Genomic DNA, 26532 nt, shown 5'->3' on the forward strand with positions numbered 1-26532 from the left:
CTGTTGTTTCTTCCTGTTTGACTCTTTCACAATTTTGGTAAAAATATGATTTCTATTTTGTTACATGCTTTTCTTCTCCTCCTCCTCTGTTCCTCTTCTTTTTTTTAAGTTGTTTATCTGCCTTTATATCACTAGATGATTTGAAGCAAAGGCATTCAAAAGCAGGCCATGTGACAGAATAATTATTGTTTTTATAATTCAACAAAAAACTAATTACCTTTGAGGAAACATTTTTTATTCTACTTTTTGACTTGCAATATGTTTTCTTCTTCTAGTGTGAATCCTACCCAGCAGTGTTGGTTAGTGTTGCTATCACATATCCATAATTGTAGTGTTTGAGGAAGTAACACAATGTCCTCTTGTCACCTCTAACCTCCCTTGTGCAGACCAACCAGGACTTCCTCAGAAAGCTTTCCCCTGAGCTGAGTAGACTAAACACACACTACATCAGAGCAGGTCACAGGTTTCCAGGAGGCCCCTTCTGGCTAGTGACACAAAGTGGCCCTGATTAGTGAATTTCTGCAAGTACATTAGACCTTTAGAGACAAGGAGATGGATCATGGGTTTTAATGAGTAGCACTCACCTTCGATTTAGCAGCAGATACTGTAGGGCAGATTAACTCCACAGTTACTGCCACATTTGTTATCAGTGGTTTGATAAAGTCCTTTTATCTATATTAATATTCATAACGACACACACATTAAATATTTTACTTGAAATCATTTTTACAGCTGCTTTCAGATGGATAAATTAGTTGTTCTGTCACTTAGAAGGTTTACCTTTATGTCGACATGACCTTCGATAAAAAGAATTCAGTAATGTAAACCAAAATTTAGGAGCAAGATAAAATCTGTTATCAGTCAATCTATTCTGTAAAAAATTAACACCTTAGTCTTTGTCTTATTTGTTCCCTGCTCTAAATGGGACGTCACAAGCTTGTCTATTAGGGTGTGAACATTTTGATGTATGTGCGACAGGATGTTTTAGAAAGATTAGACACTATCAAGTTTGTGGGAATGTGCCTAAGCAAGCGAATGATGAATAAAAATGAAAATAACAGAACAGGTTTTACACATCCTTGCTAGTGTCACTGCTCGCACATACACGCCACTGTGTTCGCTGTGCAAAAATTAAATAAGAGTGAAAGAATACGTGGCCTAATGACACCCCCATTAGAGTGTGTGTTCAAGCTCATTTTTTTTCCTGACAAGACTTTGGACAAATTGAACGAATGGATAAATGCAAATAGCTCAGACAGACATTCTGTTTATTTTTCGAGGAGAATAATCCATATACAGTCAAGCGCTCTGTGGCCCTGGAGGTTCTATCTCCCCACCACCATTCCTGGTGTGTTTAATGTCAACTGTACAAAAAAGGAGAACAACAGAGATCGGTAGCCCGCCTCCTCCACACTGAGAACAGGAACACACACAAAACCATTCAACCACTCATTGCAGACATTCACTAAAATGCAACATTTGGCAATAAGAAAGAATATCTGCTCATCCTATTTACTAGGATGAATGAAAATACAAACTACCTAGAAGTAAACTTCTCAGTCTCATCATGAACATTGCTATAGTCATGTTAAAAGCTCAAACATTAGCGTTTTTGCTACAATCTCAACAGCTTTAACAGTGACCAACACCATCAAGAGGGGTAATAATTCCCTAAAACAAAGCATCATCAGGGTCAACTCAACCCCTCTTTTAGCAGGAAATCAAACTAAAAAGGCTGCAATACTGGAATGGCTTCCACAGTAGCCCCACAGTTTTTTTTGTTCTGTTTTTTTGTTTTGTTCTCCATCTCAGGTTTGCAGGAGGCACGGTAGTTCAGTCCTCTGCTCATCCATCCGCCCCCCCTGGACCCTCAGGAGCAGGGAGAAGAAGTCCTCATCATCCATGGGACCAGGAGCCCTGCTGCGCTGGTCCTCCAGCCTGCCCTGGGCCTGTGGGTGGAAGGAAAGCGGGTAAGTGAAAGCCTGGAATTGTCCTGAAGTTGACATGATACTGAGGTTTTGCAAGATGTTTTCTGTGCCTTTCTCAGCAGTTTTATAGCTTTATACCATAATCAAATCATCTAAACAAACTAGTTGCGATTGCTTACTTGTGTCGTGAGAATCATATTATAGAGATCCTCTTTAGGCACAGGAACTGGTGTCGGCTTTTTCACAAAAGAGAGTTGCTTTATGCTGCCTCTGAAACTTCTGGCTTTTGGTTTTGGTGGTGGTGACCTTTCAAGCTGCGCCCTCTGGTCATCCAGCCGGCGGGCTTGAGCGGTGGCCACCAGCTCAAAAAACTCCTCTCTCTGCAGTGAAGTCATGGAGGAAAAAACAACTGTGAAGAAATGAGAGAAAAAGAGCTTTTGATGGTCAGATAGCAGGAGACATCAAGTGGTCAGTGGTCAGGGAAAAATGCTAGTCGCACACGTTTCAAAACAGTCTTGAGTCACAAAGAACTAGCAGTTTCATGTTGTTTCAGCTTGATCAACATGAGTCAGCAACACTACATGGAAACAATTGCAACAGCTGCATCAGTTCCATCAACTTGAAAGCACATATAGCCGCTCAAAGTGCTCTCACCTCTGTTGGCTGGTTTGCTTGCATTGGGCTCAGAGTGGCACCTACGCCTCCGCATCCCACTCTCCAGCCTGAAGGAGCAGCGCTGATCATTGAGCCGCCTTCCCTCCTGAAGAGTGCAGAGCAGCTCGTACAGTGACTCTGGGAAGTCAGGGGTTAACCGGTGAGCCTGGGAAAACGTGGGTAGGTGGCAGAAGAAAAAAAAAAAAATGAGGGAGGTAGGAAAGGTTTCTCAGTAAGTGGCACAGACTGTTTGTTGGCACAGCAAAAGAATTCACTTGACTCCTACGTACTCCCACATGCTCAGTAACAAAATGATATCCGCTGTTTTTCCATCACTAGACTGTGTTTTCTCACAGAGAACATGGTGGCCGGTAGGTAAAGTCAAGAACATTACAAACACAAACCTTTTTTGAGTCCTCCTCTTCGCTCTGCGTCCCTTCAGGTTGTTGCTCAGATGAATTTAACCTCTTTATGTCCATAACCTTTTCATCTTGTGTGTCACTGGGTTTCTCAGGATTTTCATTAATCCTCATCACTGTCTCCCCTTGACTCTTACTATCACCTCTGTTCTGTCCATCGTTCATGTTCTCAGTTTCCACTGGTTTATCATCTTCCATTTTATCCTCTTTGTCCACAACAACCTCTCCTCTCTGGTCGTCCTCCGTGCTGGTGTGTTGTTTTTCCAGGCGCTGCTCCTCTAAACCCATTTTACTCACTATATCATTTTCATTCTTGTCCTCTCCCGTGTGCTCCTCTTCCTTTCTCAGAGCCGACTCTCCGCTGAAGCTCTGTACAATTATAGCCGAACTGCTCGCTGCTCCTCTTTCAGCAACACCCTCAGTTATGTCTCCCTCTTCAGTGATCACGAGAGGTTCCAGCAGCCCCTCTTCAGCCATTTCAGCTTTGATCTCTGTGCAGTCCATTAATCTCGCTGTCAAACCCTGACAAGAAGATACACAGAGGCAGGGGCTAGGTCAAAGATCTTAGGTCAAAGACATTGAGAACCCCATTATTAATTCTTCTGAGAAGAATGATCAGCAAACATCACACATATCAACCCTGAAGTGGCTTGGAATAAACATGAAGACAGCTAGACAGAATCTGTGTCTCTCTCTTCCAAAGAAATGTATGAGAAACAAGTTTGGCAGGTTCCAGCATGTTGACTACAGATGTTTAAACTCAAAATCCATCTGTGAGTAATATATTCCTCCTAGCTGAATGGCAGTAATTGAGTTTGACAACCTGAGCGGAGATGTCAACTTCTTGCTGCTGATTTGTGGTTTCTGTTGTATATTTTACCAAAAGCTTCACTAATTCTCCTTGTTTTACCCACAGACGCTAACTTTGTGTGTCATACAGTAAATCTAAATTCTGTAATTTTATTCTTACCTTTGTCTTATGAAATTTGTCCCTTCAAAGCATCATCCTCTGAAGTCACCACAGACAGAGCACAGCATTTTTGGCTTGACACTTGTCTTGTCAAAATCTTTATGAAGAAAAAAAAACTGCTATGAAGGGTTTCACTTGCCGACGTGACAAGCTCTCGCTCTTGCTGTCTGCCTTTCCACCTTCTCTCTCTCGGCTCCTCTCTTCCTGTTCCTCTTACCACAGCCCACCCCTATTTATTTGGCCCACATCTGACAAGTCATGCTATTGTGAAATATTACTGTCAAAAGCAGAGGGAACCCCCATCATTCATTTATTTAGTCGAAGTATGGTCCCAGCCAAAGGTTGTTTTTTTTTATTATTATTATTTGAGATTAAGTTAAAGCTGTGAAAGCAGCTGTAAGCAACTGCTACTTTAACTGCTGCTCGTTTGATTATGTCAGAACCAACTGCAACATGTTGAAACAGGCGCAGTTTTCTGACACTGTTGTGGTTTTGGCTCACATCCTGTTGACTTGCAGCTAAAAGGAGAAGTCGACTCAAACAAGTGAGAGAAACTGTCTTAAGTGGAATCATCACTTTAAACCTCAGAAATTACGAAGTAAATATTTGAATGGGAACGTCTGTCTATGAGCTTGTAACCAGGCTTAGCACAAGCAGGATGGCTACAGAGCACATAATCTCCATTTTATTTAGCTAGATCTTATTACTTTGTAATTCACACATACGCGCCTTTGTGTATGCGCGCGCATACACACTTCTGCATTGTGTAAATGCAGAGCGTGCAGATGTTTTGTTGATGTGGTTTCATAAGCACAAAAGCACCGTCTGTTATATGCTGCAGTGTGTTTACATGGCTTGTACCTTTCCTGTCAATCGCTAGGGGACCGTGCCTTGTGCGATGCATCGTGTCTGGTCGTGTTGCGTGTCTGTGAGCACAGTTGGGCAGCAGTCGTCGCCACTGTGCGTCGCTGAAGATGTTGCAGCAGCAGCCTTTGACAGGCAATGGGCCCTCCAACGGCCGGGGAGTCGGCATGAGCGGCCACCCTGGGATGCATGCGCTCAACTCGGTTCACCAACCTTCCCAGCACCGGTCCGACGGAGGGGACTCGGGCCTCGAGGGCACAGAAAACGGACATGAAACCCGCAGAGATATTGGTGACATATTGCAGCAAATAATGACCATCACCGACCAAAGTTTGGACGAGGCACAAGCAAAGTTAGTGACAACTTTGTTTTTTTTATTTTTAAGGTTATTGATGCTGCAGCTGCTTTTTGTTTTGCCCCTTTGTCGAGTCCGACTCGTAGTCGCAAAGTTTCCTGAACTTCAATCTATTGTTTAGATTATTTAGCCACTAGCTAACAAATTAGCTTATGGTAGCTAACGAAAACAAAGTTGTTTATGTAATACCCAGTTCAGAATCATTTGCTGTTACGTTTGCCAGTGCTTAATGTTTCTTTACTCTCGTTACAAACACATATTTCTTTTAGCAGCTTTGGTCTTAAACGTAGCCATTGTTAGCCTGCTAAGCTGCGTTAACCAAGGCTAACTAGCTAAGGCTACAATAGGTAGCTAACAGGTAGCTAATGCTAATGCAAACGTTAAAACAGCATTTTCTTGCATGTGTCAGTTTTTTATATATATTGTAAACAAATGAAAATACGACAAAATTCGCTTGCTACTGTATACGGGCATCTTACCAGTGAACAGTTGCCTTTGTAGCTCATAGCTAGCCAGGAGCTAACGTTTGCTAAGTTAGCCATGCCAAAGGTAGTTGGACCGTCACTCATTTGTGTTTATGTTTTGGTCGATTTGCATATTAGCACTGTACCTCTGTTTACACGCAGCTTGTTGTGCTTTCTTATGTACAGGAAACATGCACTCAACTGTCACCGAATGAAACCTGCGTTGTTCAGTGTTTTGTGCGAGATCAAGGAAAAAACCGGTACGTTAATATTATTTAGTTAGAGTTGTTAATGTTTGCCATCATGCTGGCTCCTGGATCATTACAGCGTTATTAGATTGTGTTGACATTGTGTCATCAGAAGCCAATAAAATCATAAACAACTTTACTGGGCAAACACACACACACACACACACACACACACACACACACACACACACACACATGAATATAATTCTGGTTGTCAGTAACTCTCAATATTATTCCTTGCTATGTCAAAAACAAACTGCCAGGAAGATAAACATGATTAGACAGCTATAAAATTCAATTTGGTATAAAAATAGAGACAAAAGGCAACAGCTGGCCAAACAGACATGTAATGGTTACAGGACAATACAACACAATGTACAGGTTGTTTAATAGCTGTGCAGCACTAGAGTTAAGCATAGTTAACTCCTTGCAAGAGTTTATGTTACAGGAAAGTAAGAGGGTGGTGAGCAATGCTGCTACTGATATGTCTCAAAGCACTGGATTCAGTTTCCTCAAAAATGTCTTAGAAGGTCTTAAATTTTAATTACAAAAGTTAGATATGTTCTTTTGCATGGCACAGGCAGTAATGTTTATTTATAAAATGTTTTTGTATTTAATGTGGGAGACTTTACTCAATTATAAACTAAAAGAGGGATTAATTAAATAATGGATTGTACTGCAGGAGGCTGCTCAGTTTTTTTCCATATAGTTTCAGTCCGCACTATCAGACTACTACTGCTGCTAACTAGGAAGATCATTTCATAAACAATTGTTGAATTTAGCAAAAGCTTACATTAAATGAACCAATCCTTTTTCACTGGATAAACCGTCCACCAAGTTCCCTCCACTTTTCTGGTTCTCGGTAGAGAGAAATTATTGTTACACACTGCTGGGAAGTACTGAAAAAAGTGACATAATAAAATCACCCTGCAGAAATCCAGATTTCATTTATGATATAAAAACAATTTTAGTTTATACTTTGTTGTAAAAGGCAAGCCACTCTTTAACAACGTAAACTTAAAAACTGCTTCCTGCAAAGATGTTGTTAAATGGAGACTTTCAGTTTGACATAACTGCCCCTCATTCTGCTCCAAAACAGGATGTTCTGATATGGGTATTAAATAAAAATAGAGAAAAGCGATTACAAACCGTAAACAGTGTATGAGAGCGATTCAATAAACAAGGTAATGGCAAATAGAATAAGGACCTCTCCATTTTCAAACACAGTGCATCAGTGTTTTTATTGGCTGAAAGTTTAAAAGGTGAACCCAGGAGTTGCACTATCACAGGAAATGCATGCTTGAATTCATAAGTTTTACAGGCTTCAGTTTAAGAAAATGGTAGATAGAGGGAATTCACGTATTTGCAGGATGCAAGTGTTAGTTTTTTCTGTCAATATTTCCCAAACAGAACCAATAGACACTGACATTTGTCTTATTGACAGGCCTGTCAATGAGGAATAATCAGGAGGAGGAGCCCCAGGATCCTCAGCTGGTGCGGTTGGACAACATGTTGTTGGCAGAGGGTGTGGCGGGGCCGGAGAAGGGTGGCGGGGCTGCTGCTGCCGTGTCTGCAGCCACCAGCTCAGGAGGGATGTCACCTGACAGCTCGCTCGAGCACTCCGACTACAAAAGCAAGTTGAGCCAGATTCGCAGTATCTACCACACTGAGCTGGAGAAGTATGAGCAGGTATCGTGTCGCAACAGGAGATGAGCGCTGACATTGCCTGTGCACGCTTGCTTCTACTAAAGCTGCTCGCCAGAAGCCTAATCCATTGGCATGTTAGGTCTAGAGTTCACAGCACATAACTTTTCTCTGCCCGAGAATACACTTTTTCCCCTTATGTTGCTGATCAAAACACATCAGGTATAAGTTCCACATCTGTGTATGAGAGGAGGCGTCTTAAAGATTATCAGAGGAACACATATTCCAGTCTACACTTAAGTTCTAATGTGTGCTGCTGTTCAATAAATGCCATACAAATCTGCTTTGAAATCCGCTATTGTGATGATACTCAACATCATCATTATTATTGTACTATACTTAAACCTTTTTATGGAGCATTAAGACGCTGAATTTACCAGTGGGACAAACAAATTATGTAAAGCACTTAAGTAATTATAGTTAAACATGTTAATGTTTATTTAGAGTTGTTTATTATATTCTGCCCCTTTTTGTATATAAATGGGGAGAAAAAAAATGAGAAACATCTCAATATGTAATCCAATACAACCCCACCTGTAACTATGACCTCAGTAATAAACGTATCATGGAATTTACTCACTTCTGAAATCAACTAAACCTGAATATTATAAACTTTGAAAAGGAAAAGGTAGAATTTTTGGCAGACCAGTTGTATTGGATTGATTTAGATTGTACAGGTGAACCCATTAAAGTGGCCACTGAGTTTACATGTTTATTGAATTTTTAAAAAATCAACCATAGGAAACTAATATAAAATGATTTGCACAGCTTCATTGCTTTGCACATTTCTGTCCTTCACTGTCTGTCCTCTCCTGCCTGCCACTCCCAGGCGTGCACTGAGTTCACCACCCATGTGATGAACCTGCTGAGAGAACAGTCACGTACACGGCCCGTGACCCCGCGGGAGATAGAGCGCATGGTGGCCATCATCCACCGCAAGTTCAGCTCCATCCAGACCCAGCTGAAGCAGAGCACTTGTGAGGCAGTCATGATACTGAGGTCCCGCTTCCTCGATGCCAGGTGGGTGTGTGGGGTTGGATTTTTTTTTCTTGCTTAAAAGGAAACTACGAAAAGTCTCTTTTATCATTGTTAAAAAAATAATTGGTGTGGACTGATAGTGAAAATATTTGTGCACATTCCCAGGTGTTTGTTTTTGTGGAGGATATTCTAATAACATAACAGCCATGCAGACCTGTATGTGAGAGTGTGCAGAAAGAGAGTGGAACCCTGACCAAATAGTAACTGTGACAAAAATGTTACTAACAAAATAAAGTCAGTTTTGTTTTTTTTCCCCCCAACACTCATCACCTGTTTTTGTTTCATCAGGCGCAAGAGGCGTAACTTCAGCAAACAGGCCACAGAGGTCCTGAATGAGTATTTCTACTCCCACCTGTCCAACCCGTACCCCAGTGAAGAAGCCAAAGAGGAACTTGCCAAACAGTGTGGAATCACCGTCTCTCAGGTAAACCACTGAGTGTACTGCACTTGTAGGAACTTGCAGTTGTGAGTGTATAACTGAGTTTTTTTGTGCCAGTGAAGAATTGGTATCTGTTCTTATGCAATCTTAAAGACAAACCATTTATAATTCCTCAGTGACAATGTTAAAACAAGTCTCTGCATTTGAATCTGATGATCACTGTTAAAAACATGTCAGTTTTAAAGATAAACACAGAGAATTTTTCTTCTTTTGCTACCAGGTCTCCAACTGGTTTGGCAACAAGAGAATTCGCTATAAGAAAAACATTGGCAAATTCCAAGAGGAGGCCAACCTCTATGCCATGAAGACAGCCTTGGGGGCCAGACAGGGCGACGATTCCCCGCACACTCCCAACTCCACAGGTACTCGCAGACGATATAAAACTATTTGCCTTGAGGCAGTGAAATATGTTGTTAGTTCCACCCTTCTCTGATTCAATTTGTCTCCACCCAGCACGTGTTGAGCTCAATGTATAACTCGAGGCTTTGTGAGCTTGTAAAGAACCAGAGTCATTTTGCAGCAGAAAGATTCATCTTAATCTTAGTGTGTTTTTGAGCAGGTCTGCTGCGTTTACTTTAGTTAGTTTGTTTTTTTTAATCACAGGAGTTTTTTTTTATTATTACTTTTTTTTTAAATCCTCCACAAGTCAATATGTTATGCAATACTGTTTTCAGAGAACCCTACTCAAAAAACAGGACTGTTAATGTCTGTATGTAAAACTCACAAGTACTGAGGTTGCCGTCTTGTTATTTCTTTCTTCAGGGTCTGGGTCCTTCTCTCTGTCCGGGTCAGCTGACCTGTTCCTTGGGGTTCCACCTGTGAATGGCGAGCAGTCCGCCTACCCAATGGGAGTGCAGGTAACGTAACACCACTTATGAAAGAAGTTAAACACACATTGAAATGATGAGACTGGTGATATTGTGTATTTTATTTTCTGTCAACAAATCCCATGAAACACAAACTTAAAACCTACTTCTAGCCTAGAATACTTTGCAGCCATTATTTATTATGTTTATTCATTTATGTTATTGTTTTCATGTTTTTAAATGTTATTATATGTCACTGTCTTTTATCTGTTTTTATTTTAATCTAATAATATTTAGGGTTTAAATTTTTTTTTTACATTTATTAAATTTCATCTATTTTTATTTCTCGGGTGCATAAGTCTGACTTTCTTTTTTAAATCAACTTTTTGAAAATCAACTCTGAGACTTGAAACTTGCCTCAGAGTGATCATCATCACAGTTCGTCAGCATCATCATCACACTCTGCAGTTGTTGTTGCAGCTTTCTCTTGGTGCAGATGTGTTGAAGATTTTGGAAAGTCAGACATCCCGGAATTGACGGCCAGCTGCTTAACAGCTAACGCGTTTATCATAAAACAACCAGATTTTGCTTTTCAGAACGTTGAATTCTTTGGCTGTAATGTTTCCGAAAAGCACCTTAACACACCTTCAAAGACAAGTCGCTGTCAACTGCATTACTTTGAAATGTAACATAACGAAACCTTATGTGGTGTTAACTGTTATGTATTATCTACATCAAATTAAAGTCTTTTGAAGTTTATATTCATATGTACTCTGTTACTGGTAGCTGCAGAGAAGAAAGGAAATTAATCTGAATCATTTTGAGTGTGTGAAATAGTCAGCTGTAACACTTTACACCATTTGTGGTCAAGGGGCTAAAATCACAGATAAGATAAGTGACACATTAACGTCGAGCAAAGTAAAATGCAGACATAAGTCACGCATCTTTTTCTTTCTATCTCTCAGGCAAACGGGAACTGGCAGGGTCGAAACTCGCCCCCGTCTGGCACCTCTCCCCACAGCGACCACTCGGAAAACTCTGACTGATGGCCACGCCCACTGGAACGGAACGACAGCGACGGAAAGATTGATGACGGAAAAAGACAGAAAGAATGATATCATACTTCCCACTTGGCTGCAGTTGTTTTTGTATGTTTGTTTGGTTTGGTTATTTTAAATGTACGTTGTTTTCTTTTCTTACCGCTCAGCGTTGGTCATTATTATGTTTGTATGATTAGCTGAGTGCACGGATGGTAGAGTGAAAATGTGTGTGTGTTGTGTGCATGCAAGTGTGGTTTTATTATTGGGGTTGTGGGGTTTGTTTTGTTCACTACTTTTGACATGTTACTGAGGTGTGTTTGTGGTTGGGAAGGGGATGGGGAGGGGTGGGACTGCATTATCATTGTTTTTAGCACACTATATCATTATTAATATTATTGCTGTTTTATTATTAGTGCTACAACTATTTTCATTTTAACAGTTCAGAAAGAGAGAATGCATTTAGTGAATGAGGGCAATAGAGAAAAATCCAAAGATTTTGTGTGTTTGTTTCTCTGTTTTGTTTGTTTTTTTTTCTACCGGGCTTATGTGTCCCTGTAAAATGAATGAAGTGTGCCTGAGTCCATATTAATGGTTTGAATGAGTATATCAACAGTGCTGTCTTTTTTTCTGTACAGTGAAACACCTGTATTCTCTCTACCTCTTTTACAATAAAGACTCTCTGTATTCACAACCAGCTGGTGATCGGGACAGATTTATGTTGAGTCATGGTCATAATACAAAAGCTTGATTTATATAAAGGGGCTGCATTAAAGGGCTGGTTCACTCAAATTACAAAATAATTGAACCAACAACGGTATCTAGCCATCAAAATAGTTTTTGGTTTTATTTACTCAAGTTTTGATGTTTTTCTTTGCCCCAATGCAACAGAGGTGAATGGAATCTAATTTACGGTGCTAGAAATGAACAGTGATGCATCTTTATCATAACGTAATATCTCATAATAACAGCCAATTAATCTTGTGAACAGAGCACTTCTACTGAAGAAGTAGATCCAATTAAAACTGAACTGCATTCTATTGTACTGTCCAGTGTGGTTGGACTATGAATTGGGCAACAGCTCAAAAGACTCAATTAACTTTAAATCAGTTACTGAATTTACATCAATATAAGCTAAATATCAACCAAGAAATGTTCTGAATAATGAGCTGATGTTGATGGGGGCATACTCTTTAATAGGGTTGTAAATGAGCCAAAGTTAGAGCCTGAAAGGTAAATATTTATCTTTTCTCCTTGTGGATAAAAAGACATCCATACAAACAACACAATAAATATGCACAACATAGTAGAACAGTAGACATTCACTAATAAATCATGCCACAATATAACAATTACCCAAAGAGGGTTTTTCCCCAAGATGCCATAACCGGCCATGTAATATGTACATGTTTTTTTCTGGAAGGAGATGTTGGTGTTTTTACAAGTAAGTTTTTAATTTTGTGAACACAGCTCTGTTGTATTTGGATGAACTGATCATTCTCTCTGCAGTCTACCATCAGGAGGCATCTGATCGGTCCCAAGTTCATTCTGCAGCAGGACAATGAACCCAAACACACAGCCGGAGTCATGGAGAACCGTCTTCAGAGACAAGAAGAACAAGGAGTCCTGCAGCAGACGGTCTGACCACCACAGAGCCCTGATCTCAGCATCACGGTGTCAGTCTGGGATAAGATGAATTCATTTTATTTGTATGTCTCTTTGCTTTAACGTGTTTGTTTTAATATTCCGTGGAGCTGTTGGACGCAGTAAAATGAACAGGCCTCTCTTTTAACCACACGGATAAGCTGAGATACGGGGCTGTGGCGTGTGGAGTTAAATACAATAGGATTATAACCGTGTGCGTCAGCTGTAATGTAGTTAAAGGCTGCTAATTAATCGCCGCCAGCAGAGGACCCCTGAGGCTCCGCGGTCTCCAGTTTGGGAGCCGCTGGTTCAAATGTTAATAAAACAAAAAAGCTGCGCGTCGTCACTGTCACTCTTCTTTCCCACGGTCGCCAGGAAGCATCAAAGACCTTTCACAAGCAAATGTCAAACAACTGCGGCGCTGAAAAAAGGCCCGCCAGCACGAGACAGCGGCCCAAATGGCACGCGTGGCCTATTGTGTCAAAGAGGTGTGAATGTAAAGTGTTAACCATTGTTACAGCTCCACCGCGCAGACTGACTAACAAATGCAAAGGCGCCAAGTGTGGATGGCGAAGTGTGGACGCGAGCGTCGGCACTGTAAATGAGCGCACGCTTGGTGTGAAGAGAAACGAAAAGAAAGATGCATTAAGCAGAAGAAGAAAAAAACATTCAAAAGTGACGTTGTTGAGACACAACTAATAAGTGATTACACTGTGAGAAGACCGAAGTAGGTTATAATTTATCAATTTGGCAGCAGAAGTTTCGCCGTGGAGGGGAGCGGCACAAGTTGTGGGGCATTAATAAACCAGCAGAACAGACGGATAGAAGTGTCAACTCCTTCAGTGACTCGCACCTCGAATGGTGCGTTCAACACAAATGGTTCATGTTCTCTCAGTGGCGCACGTACTGATTTTACTGCTCTGTCCAATCTTATATTAGGTCACTGATACCACAGGGAAACTGAAAGTCCCCCTAGAACAGCAGGCTTTATAATAAAGAATTAACATGCAATAAAAACATCATTTTAGAGCAGGAGATACCTACGAAAAATGAAAATTATCATCATTAAAAAATGTTTTTCCAATTGGACCGAACAAACTGTCCATGTTTGGATTTGTTAAGAGTCTAGTTTTACGTAAGCTAAAGCCATTTTGTGTTATTTTTATGATTCAAAAAGCAATTGCAAAGTTCTTACAAGTCCAAATCCAAATTAAACGAAGATAAAAAGAAGCGTTTTCATCAGGGGGGGCAAATGCTTTCTCATCCTAAAAACAGAAACCATGAATTTAAATATTCAATATTTTAGGGTAACATTTCGACTCCTGTATTTTCCTGTGATTTTACGTATGGGGGTTTTTAACGCACGGGGTTTCTGTGCGTAATGTGTAAGGTTTCATACTCTTCTGTGTTTGTGTGTATCTCAAGCAAAATAAACTGTAGTCTACGATAAATACATTAAATCTAAAATGGTCTCTATTACTGACTATAACAAACGACGGGACCGGGGAGGGGGTGGGAGCGGATGGTGTGGCTGGGAGGGGGAGGAGGTGTAGTGTAACATCTGGGTGGTAGAGTAGGAGGGGTCTGAGGGTCTGGCAGGGAGGCGGTAAAAGAAGCATTGTGGGACTAGAGCCTCATTACCTGATCAGCTGCAGACTGAGAAGGAGCGTCTCTGACCACTGGATGAGGACAGACAGCATTGGACCATCGGCTACTATGAAACTGTTACAGGAAACGGAGGATGCAACAAACGACAGAAAGGTAAAATAAGATTAAACAACAACTGCTGTTTTTACTCAGCTACAACTATGGCTCAAATTACATGGTTTAGCAAAATTTAGAGTTGAGTAAGAACCATCTTGTCCCAAAAATCAATGTTAGGAGAGAAAACTTTTAATGAGAGTGAATGAAATTGAACAGCTGACTTAAGTCAACTTCACAATGTTTTCTTTTTTTTCTCTTCTAGTTCATAAAATCTCAGGTGGAGAAACGTCGAAGGGAGAGGATGAACCGCAGTCTGGAGTGTCTGAGAAACATGTTGCTGCAGGAGCCACAACAACTGGTAAAAAACAAAAGCTTTGAGTGCACTTGATATTTTGAGAGAACATAGTAACAAATAGAAGAAATCTGGGTACAATTACATTTAGGTAGGAAACTGTATCACGGCAATGAAAACATGTTAAGATTCCTAATGGCCTACCATAATATTTGACATTGGATTTAAATGAAAACTGATTGAGACAGCGGTTCATTATGCAACATTCAGGCCTCAGCAGACTCCATTAACTCATCCTGATGTTTTCTTGCAGGGTGGGGCTCAGCGCAGGGTGGAGAAAGCTGAGATACTCGAACACACAGTCCTCTTCCTCCAGAACACTGCCAAAGGAGACAAGACGAGAGCTGGAGGTGGAGGCGGAGGCCGGAAGCACTCCTTCCAAGACGGCTTCTCCACCTGCCTGCAGAGAGCCGCTCAGTTCCTGGGACCTGAGGGGAAAGGCTTGTGGCTCGGAGCAGCGCTGGACGCATCTTTTGCTGCTCGCTTCGCCCGTTCAGACTCTGATTCTGCAGGCGTCCAGCGGAGAACTGAGGCCCGCTCCTCCACCAGCTCTCTGCCACGGACAAAGTCCATTCTTCGGATGCTTCGGCAAAAGTCTAAGCACAGACTGGATACACGAGCCTACGCTGTGAACAGTTCAGTTGTTCATCCCTACCAACGTCCGGTCCAGAAAGGCTTTCCCAGAGTTCCCCAACAGCCTCAGAAACAAAGTCAGCTTGAGTTTAGGGTGGCGAGTCGAGCGAGCAAACAGAGCCCGTCCCAGAGCTGCCCGCTCAGCCAGACTATGTGGAGGCCCTGGCCCTGATCATCACCTCTGACACTGAACTTTTAATGACTCTGACAAATGAATAATAATATAATATATATTATTATTACTATAATGATATTCACTGGTGCCACCTGTATTGTTTCTTAAAGAATATCTGCATTGTAGTCTTGCAAACCACGGTCTTTGATAACTCATAACAGTGTTGGTGTTCACCCACAGCCTCAAAGTCTGTAAATAATGTAAAAAATCTCATTTGTACATGTGCTGTATGTGTGATAGGGTTGACTCACGACTCTTGTTTAATGCTTCTGAATGAGCTCAGACAGCGGGACAGCCGTCTATTCTGCTGACACAGGCACAGGGACTCTCCCAGACTGGGACAGACGTGAGCTGGATCACGTGGCTGAGCGGGGGCCGTCCGGCCGGGACTGCTGCTGTGCAGAGGAGCGAGTTCAGAGGTGAGTATTATGGAGAGAAGAGTCTGCCTCCTCCTTCACACACTGCTACAACCCTCTGCTACACCTGCTATCATGATTCAAGAGTGTGATACTGAAGTGGATAATGATTGAGTGTCCGTCCGTCACGTTTCCAGGTGTGGGAAGTCAGGGCTCGAGGCTGGGTGAGCCCCATACAGCATCTCACATTCACCTGTGTGCCATGATGTCTGCTGGCCTGAATGACATTTGCGTACAATATAACTTGTATTCTCTTTAAATATATATCTTGTCTATTTTGCACACTAATTTATTCTGGATGTCTCCCTATGGTGAGCTGTATTCCTTTTTATATATAAAAAAATAATAAAAAAATGTTCTTAAAATTAAAATGCGTGGTGTCATCGATCCTTTTAAAATGTGATGCAAAGCGCTGCTGGCCTTTTGTATGGTGCTGCCTTTTGACAGCTCTCTTTAGTTAGAGTCTGAGGTGTGAAGCGTGGCTTCCTGCAGAGCTACATCCTCCAGGTGTGAAGTCTGGCCATGAGGAGGAAGAGTTCAGCAGTAGCTCTCACTTCAGAGACATCAAAGATAGCCCTGTTCACACCTCATTCACTCAGCCTGAGAGCCTTTGGATTAAACCAAGAAAAAAATAAAAAGATAATATAGTCCAGAGCAGGAAAGATTTACAGCGGAAATGTTAAATAATAAACTATTTTAAACCATTTCACAAGTCTTGTTTAGTTTTAGAACGTAACTAGGTTTCCTATCACCTATTCTGGTCTTATACTGAGCTGACAACATTATTTCATTACTGTAACTGTGCAGTTCTTTAGTCATTTCTTACATCATTAGGCCATGTTCTGTCATTACATGTAAAGTCTAAGCAGAGTCACTCTCAAGTTTATCTCGAGTACTGTACTTCTTCTAAATACTCTTTGTTCTCATGAGAACCTTCAACATCAGGTCAAAAATAGCTTGTCCGTGACAACCAGCGCAGTCATGTCCGCCTCTGTTTTCACTGTGATTAGTATTCAGTCTCCATCTGTTTTCTACGCGTGTCCGGTGTCAGGCCGCAGGAAACGAAACGTGTCTTATTAACGCCTCCTGCACTTTGAAGTTCTTCATCTTGTGTGGAGAGTCCGAGGTCGTTTGTCCTGTCGTGGCAGTTTGATCATAGACTGAAATAAATAAATAAATAGATTGTGGATTATGAGACTGCAAAATTGATTATTTGAGGCCGGAATTCAGAGACACATTTTTATAAAGCCGAGAAGCAACATGATGGATAAACCATTAAATTCATTAATGGGTAACTTGGTTGTGCAGAAATTACACTTCGAGGTAAAACCCGAACTGCAGAGGAGGATCCACTATTAATTTGATATGTATGAAATGTTATTATTTTTTAATTAATTATTTTTTAAACTTTTTGCACCCCTGCATTTCCCGGTTTTACATTAGTGGGCGAATCTGATGTAACTGAAGTGAAACGGCATGGGAGACCGTTTTCTGGCTCTTTCCCGTGGGAAAAGGAAAGCCACAGTCTATTTGCACTTTTATTATCTGTCAGAATTGGTACATCATGAAAAGACGTGTGTGGAGGACAGTGGACTCTCAGGTTCCCACGCGCACACACACACACTTGTCACACAAATGCAAATTACGCAACAGGCCTGCCCCGTCATTTTACTTCTTTTACACCCACCGCTCTCTTTTGGTTTCTGTTCAACAGGCTGTAAATATCTTCCAGTGAGGATAACACTGGTTGTGGATTGATGGACTCACTTATCTCAGTGATGTGAGGCGGTATGAAAGTGATTTCAGGGCATTACGTTTAAAGAACTTAGTCAATCCTCCCTCAGACAATGGTTGGATATTCTAAGTTTTTCCAGGAAATGTGTGTGACGTGTCTGTCTGAATTAAGGTTTGGCGCGTGCCACACTTTTTATGGATCTTTCCAACAATAAATCAGCAGGACACAAACATCCATCTTAACTCAGCAGTCTCTGGCAGATATGTAACCCAATCCATGCCGACGGAGCTGACAAGTAGGACTTCCTCTAATGTAAAATATATATATTTAAACAGAGCCGACGTCTATAATTGTGTGTATGGTAAAGTCAGTCAGTTGTTAAGCTTTTCTCAGCTGGCGCGCGTTTGAGTAAGGTGCGAAATGCTGTCGCGTGCTGCTGGAGCCGCCGCGCGTGTCTGTGGAGGCGATCAGAGGCTTTGAAGGTCCCCCCCCCCCCCCCCCCATGCTGAGTGTGTAGAGCGCATCTGTGAAAAGACAGTAAACATCATCCGGACATTTTCTAGAAAAATGATAATCACTAACATCAGCAGCAGAAGGTGATTATGACGTCAGACTATTGATTTTATTGGAGCATTTTGTCTTTATATTTTAATACTTTATTACATTTCAGAAGGACATATTTTACTTTTAAATTCACTACGTTCGTTGGCCAGATTACTAATTACTTTGCAGATTAATAAATATTTTAAGATGATAAAATACTACACATTATTAGGATTAAACCAGTGGTTTCCGGCCGTTAGGCTTGTGACCTGAGGTCCTCGTCATGTTTCAGAAATGTTAGCAGTTCCCCCCAAGAGTGATTTCATTTAAATAACTGTTCACACACAAAGAGGCATAAAATTATCTATTATTTTACGAAATAAGTAAATATAAGAGAAAAGTCTTTAAACTTAATAAAGGATAATAATAATAATCATCTGCCATTAATCATTTCATGACCCCTCAGATTTCTCTTGTGACACATTGGAGGGACCTGACCCCCAAGCTTGGGAACCAGACTGGACTAAATTAACTAAATAAATATATAAAGTTGTTAAAATTAGCTCTACAACAGTAAAATGCTGCACACACACACTGTTGCATCAGTATTAAAAAAAATCTATATCAGATATAATCATTTGTCAGCGACAGGGGCAACTTTTCTGCAGGAGTATTATAATACTTCTGTAAGAAAGCACATGGCTCACGACTGTTTTAAAGTGTGTCTTAAAACAATCGGCAGCTTCCCACATGTGCATTGAAACAGCTATTAGGTTCATGTGGAGCTAACATGAGGCTCCAGGTGAAATGAACAGTGTGTCTCTGTGTTGAAGTCTTATTCACTTCAGATTTACTTTGGATGGACAAAATGAAAACCATCACTTATATTATAAGCGCTTTGGGATTTTTAATGCCCAGAGGGAACAGGAGGAATGATGATAGCTAAAACACACACACAGGCAGCACTTCAAAAACTGTAAACTTGTCCTTTAAGTAGTGTTTAAAATGCAGGACACTTATTTATAATGGAATAAGTGAAGGATGAGTATTTCCTCCAGCACATAAGAATACATGAAGATGAACTGTTAGGATGCAACAGGGGGCCTGAGGCAAATGGTTACGCGTTTCCAAATTGAATGGCAATAAAGAAATGGGGGTTTAGTGGACGCACATTTGCCGTCTGACACAGCGACGTGTAGACAAACGCCGAATAACGTGTGACAGTGGGACAGTGTCCTCCAGCTCTTTCTCATCGCGGAGCAGGAGGCTTCATCCTCACTTTATTACCTGTTAAAACCGATACCCCGTTTACAAAGCGTGCTTGGGCGAGAGGTGGCTCGCGGGTTCCCACGCGCAGCCTACACGTAAGACGTTCAGATTAATCGTTACAGGCTGTGACGAGAGTCAGTGTAACTTTATACAGTCATTTGATGAGTCACCTGTAAAATGATGACGTTTGTCCGTTGAAAATACCTGTCGTTTTACAGAAACGTGCTGCTTTCTATGCTGCTTGGAAAGTGGTAAAATAGTAGCTGAGCGCAGCGCAAGTTGATCCAGTTTGGTTCTGTTGTGAGATGCGTATTTGCAGCTCTCGTTTAGACAGACGTGGGAGCGGCTCCTCCAACTCTCTCTCATGGGAAAAGCGAGCAGGGAGCTCTATTCACACTTTATTACCTGTTAGAATCGATACATCGGAACAAAGAGTGTTTGGAGGAGAGGTGGAATTCGGGTTCCCACGCGTTTGCCTCTCAAGACCAAATCTATGTCGCCATTTGGTTTCAATGTCATTATTTCACAACAACTTGCGGAGACGCGCGTAAGAGATATTTTTACGCGGGGCACACAGTGGAAATGTTCAGCGGACTTTGCAGATTCTTTGGAGTTTAAGAATCACGTTTGAAATGAAATAATCAATTAACTGAATTGCGTTGTGTTTTCACATCAACAACCAAAGGAAAACAATTTACAACGATTCGCATAAAATAAAGGATTTTACGCAAGCCGTACATTTTTCCTTCTTGTAGATTTTACAGAACTTCTGCACCAAGGAATCGCTGAATGAGCGATTATTCAAAATGTTTTCGATTTCACCAGATTTTTTTTCCCTCTTCCACACTCCTTTTTTGTCTCAATTCGCCTGGGGCAACCTGAAACCCGACAAGACTCGTTTCAGCGTCCATAATAATTGGCATGAGTCACCCACAGTCATTTGTCTGCGCTTCCAGCTGTGTTGGCGGATGTTTGTTGTTTTCTCTCACACGTGTAAATAAGGGTCACACGAGCTGCCAACACCTTTCACGGGCGCGTGCCGCTGACACTCGGCTGGACAGCTGCGCGTGGCTGCGGATTAGTGAAGGGTCCTAGTTGGTGCGCCATTCCCTCTGCATTCATCTTCATACTCTTGTCAAATGTGTATTAAATAGATAATTAAGAAAAGGAATTTCAGGGACAATCAATGAATATATTTGTTTTACATTCTTCATTTTATCATGTTTTAATAATATTAACCTGTTTTTCCACTGATTCCACGCCAACTATCAAACTGTGAAAGACTATCAAAATATAGGAAAATAAGAATCACAACAGAGAGGGGGTTCACTTGCAATATTGTATGTTTTACAAACATTAACGACTTTGTTACCGTCTACAAATTGAGTTTAGTGGCTGCAGTGAAATGAAGCATGCGACCAGGGTGGTGGGAGGAGCCTAAAGTTACGCCCACCCACGGCTTTAAAATCCCTCACTGAAGCCTGTGTGGTCACTTTCGGCCCAGACTGACAGACCGACACAGTTGCAGTTACTGCTGGATAGTTCTTGGACTACAACCATGAAATTACTTCAGGATTCACAGGACGCAAAGGCCCAAAAGAAGGTACTTGTATTATTTATGCCTTCATGGAATATTACAGATTATTATTGTTAACAGTGCTGTCTCACCTGAGATGCACATCGCCCTGTATGTGGGACAGAAGCATGCATTTGGAAAGGACTGAAACAGTTTCACCTTGCAGTATCATTCATTCATTAATATTATTATCTCGTTTCTGTTTCTGTAGAGTCTCAAACCTCAGGTGGAGAGACGTCGAAGAGAGAGAATGAACCGCAGCCTGGAGAGCCTGAAGACTCTTCTGCTACAGAGACAGGTAAAGGCCACGTGGCTCTGGTGGTCAGTTGGTCCAGCCTATAAGATTAAAGAGATTTTAGTGGGGGTGGGAAATTGCTTATTAACTCTTTGTTTGTGTCCTAGGAGGAGACTCAGCGCAGGGTGGAGAAAGCTGAGATACTCGAACACACAGTCCTCTTCCTCCAGAACACTGCCAAAGGAGACAAGACGAGAGCTGGAGGTGGAGGCGGAGGCCGGAAGCACTCCTTCCAAGACGGCTTCTCCACCTGCCTGCAGAGAGCCGCTCAGTTCCTGGGACCTGAGGGGAAAGGCTTGTGGCTCGGAGCAGCGCTGGACGCATCTTTTGCTGCTCGCTTCGCCCGTTCAGACTCTGATTCTGCAGGCGTCCAGCGGAGAACTGAGGCCCGCTCCTCCACCAGATCTCTGCTTCTCAGGAAGACGTCCAGATCTATTCTTCGGCTGCTGATAAACAGGTCCGGACACAGACTGTGCACGCCCGTCTCAAATGTGGCCAGCTGTGTTCAGACCCCGGGAGAATCACGTCGTTCTCCCACAACTCCTCAACAGCCCCACAAAGTGGCGAGTAGAGCGAGCAAACAGAGTCCGTCGCAAAGCCACCCGGTCAGCCAGTCTTTGTGGAGGCCCTGGCCCTGAGTTACTAAAGAAACTGAACTTTAAATGACTCTAACATGCTGATTCAGATTCATACAACAGCATGTGTTGCTCATTTGTCTTTCTACAAGGACATTTTCAGTGCAATGTATTGAACACGGGCCTTCTGCTTCCTGTAAATTCTGACACATTTGTAGATACTGTAAAATTATTATGATCACATCCAGTGCTGCTACTGCCTCCACAGGCCGGCTCGTGATAATTGTGTCATTTATTAAGTATTTTTGCACCTTAATTTATTTTATTTGTCATTTGTAAATAAACAAAAGGAAAAAATCACCAAACAATGGCTGTGTGTTCATTAATTGTTTGCTGGCACGTGTCTGAAGGAGCGAGGTGTGGACTTGTGCTGCCACACGTGAGGATGAAAGGCACCATGTGGCGACATTTCACAGTTTGACGCAGGCTAACCCTTTCTTCGTCACTTCGAAAAAATTATAACATACATCGAAGTTGCCAAAACATCCAGCAACACTAAACACATGCATACATTTATACGTAACTGACTGGCTGTCAAAAGCCAGATTTATGGTTCAATTTGAACTAACTAAATTTCACATTGATAAAGGTGTTAAGGCCGTGCGTAAAAAGTGCCATTCCCGTACGTAATGTCACTTCTTCCTGCTTTGAAATCGAGTGAAAAGAATGTGAAATGTTTAACCTGTTTAAATAGATTAAATTGGGGATAAGAATCATTGTTATGGACAAAATCACTATTTACTGCAGAAAGAATGAGGTATTTTTCGACGTGCGTAAAACAGTAAGCCGCACGCTCCCCTATCCCTGAATTGCGTCAGTAGAAAAACTTGCTCATATTGCGGAACTCTTCCTTCACTGGGACTCATTTGCACCTCAATCGCAGGTGAGTGCGCGTGGGAATGTGGGAAGTGTCTCCTCCCTGTGTCGTCCTTTCCACTGATGTATCAGTTTTAACAGGTAGTAAAGTTGTAAATGCAGCGCCATTTCCCCTTTTCCCACGAGGAAGAGTTGTAACCCCCCCACGTACAGTGCGCGTATTTACATGAAGAAGAAATGTAGAGTGTGAAATTTCAAAGGAAAAACAGACTGAATGTCAGCTGCGCTAAAGAAGCATACGGTTGAAATGCAGAGCAGAGCTTTGATCCACAACGGCGCGTGCCTGACAATCACTTGCACGCGTGTGGATCAAAGCTCTGGATACTTGTATACAATCATACTGCATGCAATCAATTCACGTGATTTACAGATCAATATAACATAGTTATATAGTTTGCCTCTTATCATACACTCAAAAAACTGCTGGGTTAAAAAAAATAACAACCTCAACCTCAGTTACGTTTCCTGTCTCATTGCCTTCATATTTTTATATTAATAAAATAATAATAATAATATGTAACAATTATTGAATGTCATTTTCTGCCAAAACGAGTTATTTTGCAAGAATACAAATTACATGATAGGCTACAATACACCTCATGCTATAGAGAAACTTCCAGGTGGGAGGGGGCTTGTGTAACTGACTTCAAACATGAAGAAAGCCTTAAAACAAACATCTAAAACCACCAGGGAAGAGTCTGTTTCGATGGCGTGGCCTGAAATAATGATGAAGGCCTGGCAAATCATCATCTCATCTCCAAGGCACAAATGTGCAGGAAAGGTTAATAGGTCTCTGCATGTGATAAATACTCAACCATGTTGGTCCCCACCTGTTAATTACACATCTGTCACTTTTATAGTGTTGCAATATAACTGAAATTAAGTTATCCTGAAAGTATCAAAATCCCCCAAAAAAAGTAAAAAGTATGATCACCAAAAACTACTGATTGCAAACATTAAGTAAACATATCCAAATATGGCCAAATGCGAACATGCGAAAGGCAAACACATTAAATTTGTATTCAAATACAGTCTTTGTCAACTAAATGTAAGAGTTGAAATAGATTTTATTCTTTGTTTACAGTTTTTTTTGTTTGTTTGCTTATTTAATTTTTTTTTTGTCTCATTAATTTAATTTTATGGGTTTAATTTTACATTCACAGTTTATTCTTTTGCTTTCAAACATTCTACCACTAAATCACCTTCATAGTTATCAAGCATATCAAGCAGTACAAACATCAACCCTTATTGAAGTAGAAAACCTAAAGCAAAACTTACAGGATGCATGCCAATAAATGACATGTGCGACTCCTCAGTGGTGGCTCTGATAACTTTTCCTTCTTCCTTATAGGTAGATGGGGGAAGTAGAGCTGCAGGACCTTCAGAGCTCTATCATCTTTAGCAACAAAAAAAGTTGAGCATTAACATTTAAATCATATACTACATTTAACAATGATATTTCTGAAGCAGTATTTCTAGCCCTGGTGTTGATTGGTGCCTATAAGTGTGTTGATTATGTAACCTATTAAAATACAAGAAGTGTGGTAACATCCTACAATGGACTAAAAACTGTTTCATGATTTAAAAAGTAACATATTTGCAGAGTGAGACAAGACAAAGAGACATTTAAGCTTTTCTTTTATCATGGTAATGTGACAATGAAAACCCTCCTGCCTTACAAATTCACAAGGACTGAATTTTTTTGCCAACTTTACATAGGCTGTTTGAGGGACATATGTTTGGAACTGCAACGGATGCAGCTAATGCTGGCCTTGTAATGATAGCAGCAAATGCTAACCTCTGATGTCTGATTAGCACTGCATTAGGTTTATGCTAGCCTTGTATTCCACATGTTAGCAGCTAATGTTACTAGCACTGTGTAATGTAGTTTAATGCTAGCCTTTGTGCAAGAGTTAGTAGCTAAAGCTAGCCTTGTAATATTCAGAGGTTAGGAAGAGCTAAAACTATCTTTGTAATTGTAAGGTCCAAAAGTTAGCAGCTTATGTTAGCCTACTCTCCAAAGGTTAACTAATGCTACCCAAAACTTTGGAAGGTTAGCAACTAATGCTAGCCTTAAAATATCTGATTTATGATAGTGACACTGCTTATATTCATGCTAGCCTTGGTTTCTAGCTAATGCTACTGACATATTCTTATTTTATCTTACCACTATCTTTTTGAAGACAAAAGTTAGCAGCAGCTATCTTTGTAATTGTAATGTCCAAAAGTTAGCAGCTAACTTACTAACTTTGTTATTTATGTGTGTATACAGCAACTCTGAGAACACAAATCTCATGCTTTGTTTAGCACTTAATCTTTAATAGTGGAAACACTTGGTATAACAGGTTTGTTTGTGGTTAGCATTCTGTTTTGTTACAGTATTTTTTGGTTAAATAGATACATTTCTAAAAGACTTTGGTTTAAATGTGAGCACCTTGGTAATCCATACTCACCATGAACTCCAGGAGTTAAAATAGGGGGTGGCGGCCAAACACTTCCCTCTTTTATTCTCTTGCTGATGTCATCAATGATGTCACAGGTTATACCATGACTGTGGGGGTGGTAATAAGTTTAATATACCGTGTTAATGAATATTTGTCTGATTTGGAGCGATTATAAAGTTTGTTTACAAAATCACAAGTACGTCTTTTTTGTACTGTTGGTGTTTACAGATAGTAGAAATATTTTGTGTGTTAATCTTTATAAATGAGATAGACTTAAACCCATGAATGAAGTTTGGTTCTGCCCAGTCTGATTGTCCAGGAGAGAAAGGGATTATATAAACAGAGGTCCTTGCTCAGCTGAGGGAGAAGGATGTCTGTGCAGGTGAGAGAGTTATGGTGGTCATGCAATCTTACCGGCATACAGCATTACCTTAATTTTAACTCTGTGACACCCAAAGTTAGCAGCTTAAGGTATAGATTTTTTAAAATTTTAACAGGAAAATGGATGTTCACTGACCAAGCTTAGAAGCTAATGTAACTTTGGTTTTTCTTTTCATTTTATCCAACGTAACTGTTACTGTTTATGTTTTATTAGAGTTGTGATGGCCAAAGTTAGCAGCTAATGTTATTGAAAATATTATATTTTATAGACTTGTTGTACTTGATGGCCAACTTCAGCTACCTAAGGTTATGTACTGAGATTTTATCATGTTCTATTCACTTTAGAATGATTATGTTGTAATTTTTTCCTTTTTACCTTACTATCTTTTTTAGGTAATGTTGGAAAGTAATGTTACTGCTACTGTTCCATGTCAAATAAATATTGACTTTGTGATGGCCAGAATTAGCAGATAATGTTACTTTCACTTTTTTATTTTTCCTTGACATCAGATTGTTGGAGGCCAAACATTTTGTCAGGTTGCTTTTCTTTTTTTAATCGCCTCACCAGCGGAGGAAACAGCTGAACACTCGCCTCCACCTTCAGCCTGAAAACCTCCCTGGCTTCTGCCTCCCAGTTGGTCATCTGTAAGAAGACAGTCTTACCCTGGTATTAATGAAGCCATAATGTCAACACAATGAAAACATAAAACCATCCTTTTGTTCAAGATGTGATATCTGATTTGTTGATAAAGATGAAAAAAAATAATTGGTACATGAGATTATACTTTGAGATTATAGCCTTCATGTTGACTTTGATGTAAAGGGATTGGAAAATGAAATTAAAAATCTGTATTACTTAAATGAAAAGTCACTTTATTACATGCATCAACATGATTCTTCGTCTTTGTGTAACTGTGCACATATTTCA

At 40.8% G+C, this 26532-nt stretch overlaps 4 protein-coding genes across 4 annotated transcripts; 3 read left to right on the top strand and 1 right to left on the bottom strand.

Annotated features, from left to right (window-relative positions):
- Positions 1 to 1251: 1251 nt before the first annotated feature.
- Positions 1252 to 4158, bottom strand: LOC111222618 (G-protein-signaling modulator 1-like). The gene is made up of 5 exons (XM_022746409.1): positions 3972 to 4158; positions 2987 to 3523; positions 2583 to 2748; positions 2108 to 2337; positions 1252 to 1949 (listed from the first exon to the last, which is right to left on the bottom strand). Exons 2-5 carry the CDS (start codon positions 3503 to 3505, stop codon positions 1809 to 1811), a joined length of 1056 nt encoding a protein of 351 aa, XP_022602130.1. The 5' UTR covers positions 3506 to 3523; positions 3972 to 4158; the 3' UTR covers positions 1252 to 1808.
- Positions 4159 to 4821: 663 nt separating this feature from the next.
- Positions 4822 to 11620, top strand: LOC111222587 (pre-B-cell leukemia transcription factor 1-like). Its single transcript, XM_022746378.1, has 8 exons — positions 4822 to 5187; positions 5841 to 5914; positions 7347 to 7591; positions 8436 to 8626; positions 8933 to 9068; positions 9304 to 9445; positions 9846 to 9940; positions 10855 to 11620. Exons 1-8 carry the CDS (start codon positions 4946 to 4948, stop codon positions 10933 to 10935), a joined length of 1206 nt encoding a protein of 401 aa, XP_022602099.1. The 5' UTR covers positions 4822 to 4945; the 3' UTR covers positions 10936 to 11620.
- A 2657-nt stretch (positions 11621 to 14277) lies between these two features.
- On the top strand, positions 14278 to 16018 carry LOC111222593 (transcription factor HES-2-like). Its single transcript, XM_022746386.1, has 5 exons — positions 14278 to 14331; positions 14537 to 14632; positions 14880 to 15336; positions 15718 to 15853; positions 15988 to 16018. The coding sequence occupies exons 1-5, from the start codon at positions 14287 to 14289 to the stop codon at positions 16016 to 16018; spliced, it is 765 nt and encodes a 254-aa protein (XP_022602107.1). The 5' UTR covers positions 14278 to 14286.
- Positions 16019 to 20955: 4937 nt separating this feature from the next.
- Positions 20956 to 21906, top strand: LOC111222594 (transcription factor HES-5-like). The gene is made up of 3 exons (XM_022746387.1): positions 20956 to 21000; positions 21185 to 21271; positions 21376 to 21906. Exons 1-3 carry the CDS (start codon positions 20956 to 20958, stop codon positions 21904 to 21906), a joined length of 663 nt encoding a protein of 220 aa, XP_022602108.1.
- The last annotated feature ends 4626 nt before the right edge of the window (positions 21907 to 26532 follow it).

Source organism: Seriola dumerili, unplaced genomic scaffold, assembly GCF_002260705.1.
Source record: "Seriola dumerili isolate Sdu_G_001 unplaced genomic scaffold, Sdu_1.0 BDQW01000104.1, whole genome shotgun sequence".
NCBI classification, from domain to species: Eukaryota; Metazoa; Chordata; class Actinopteri; order Carangiformes; family Carangidae; genus Seriola; species Seriola dumerili.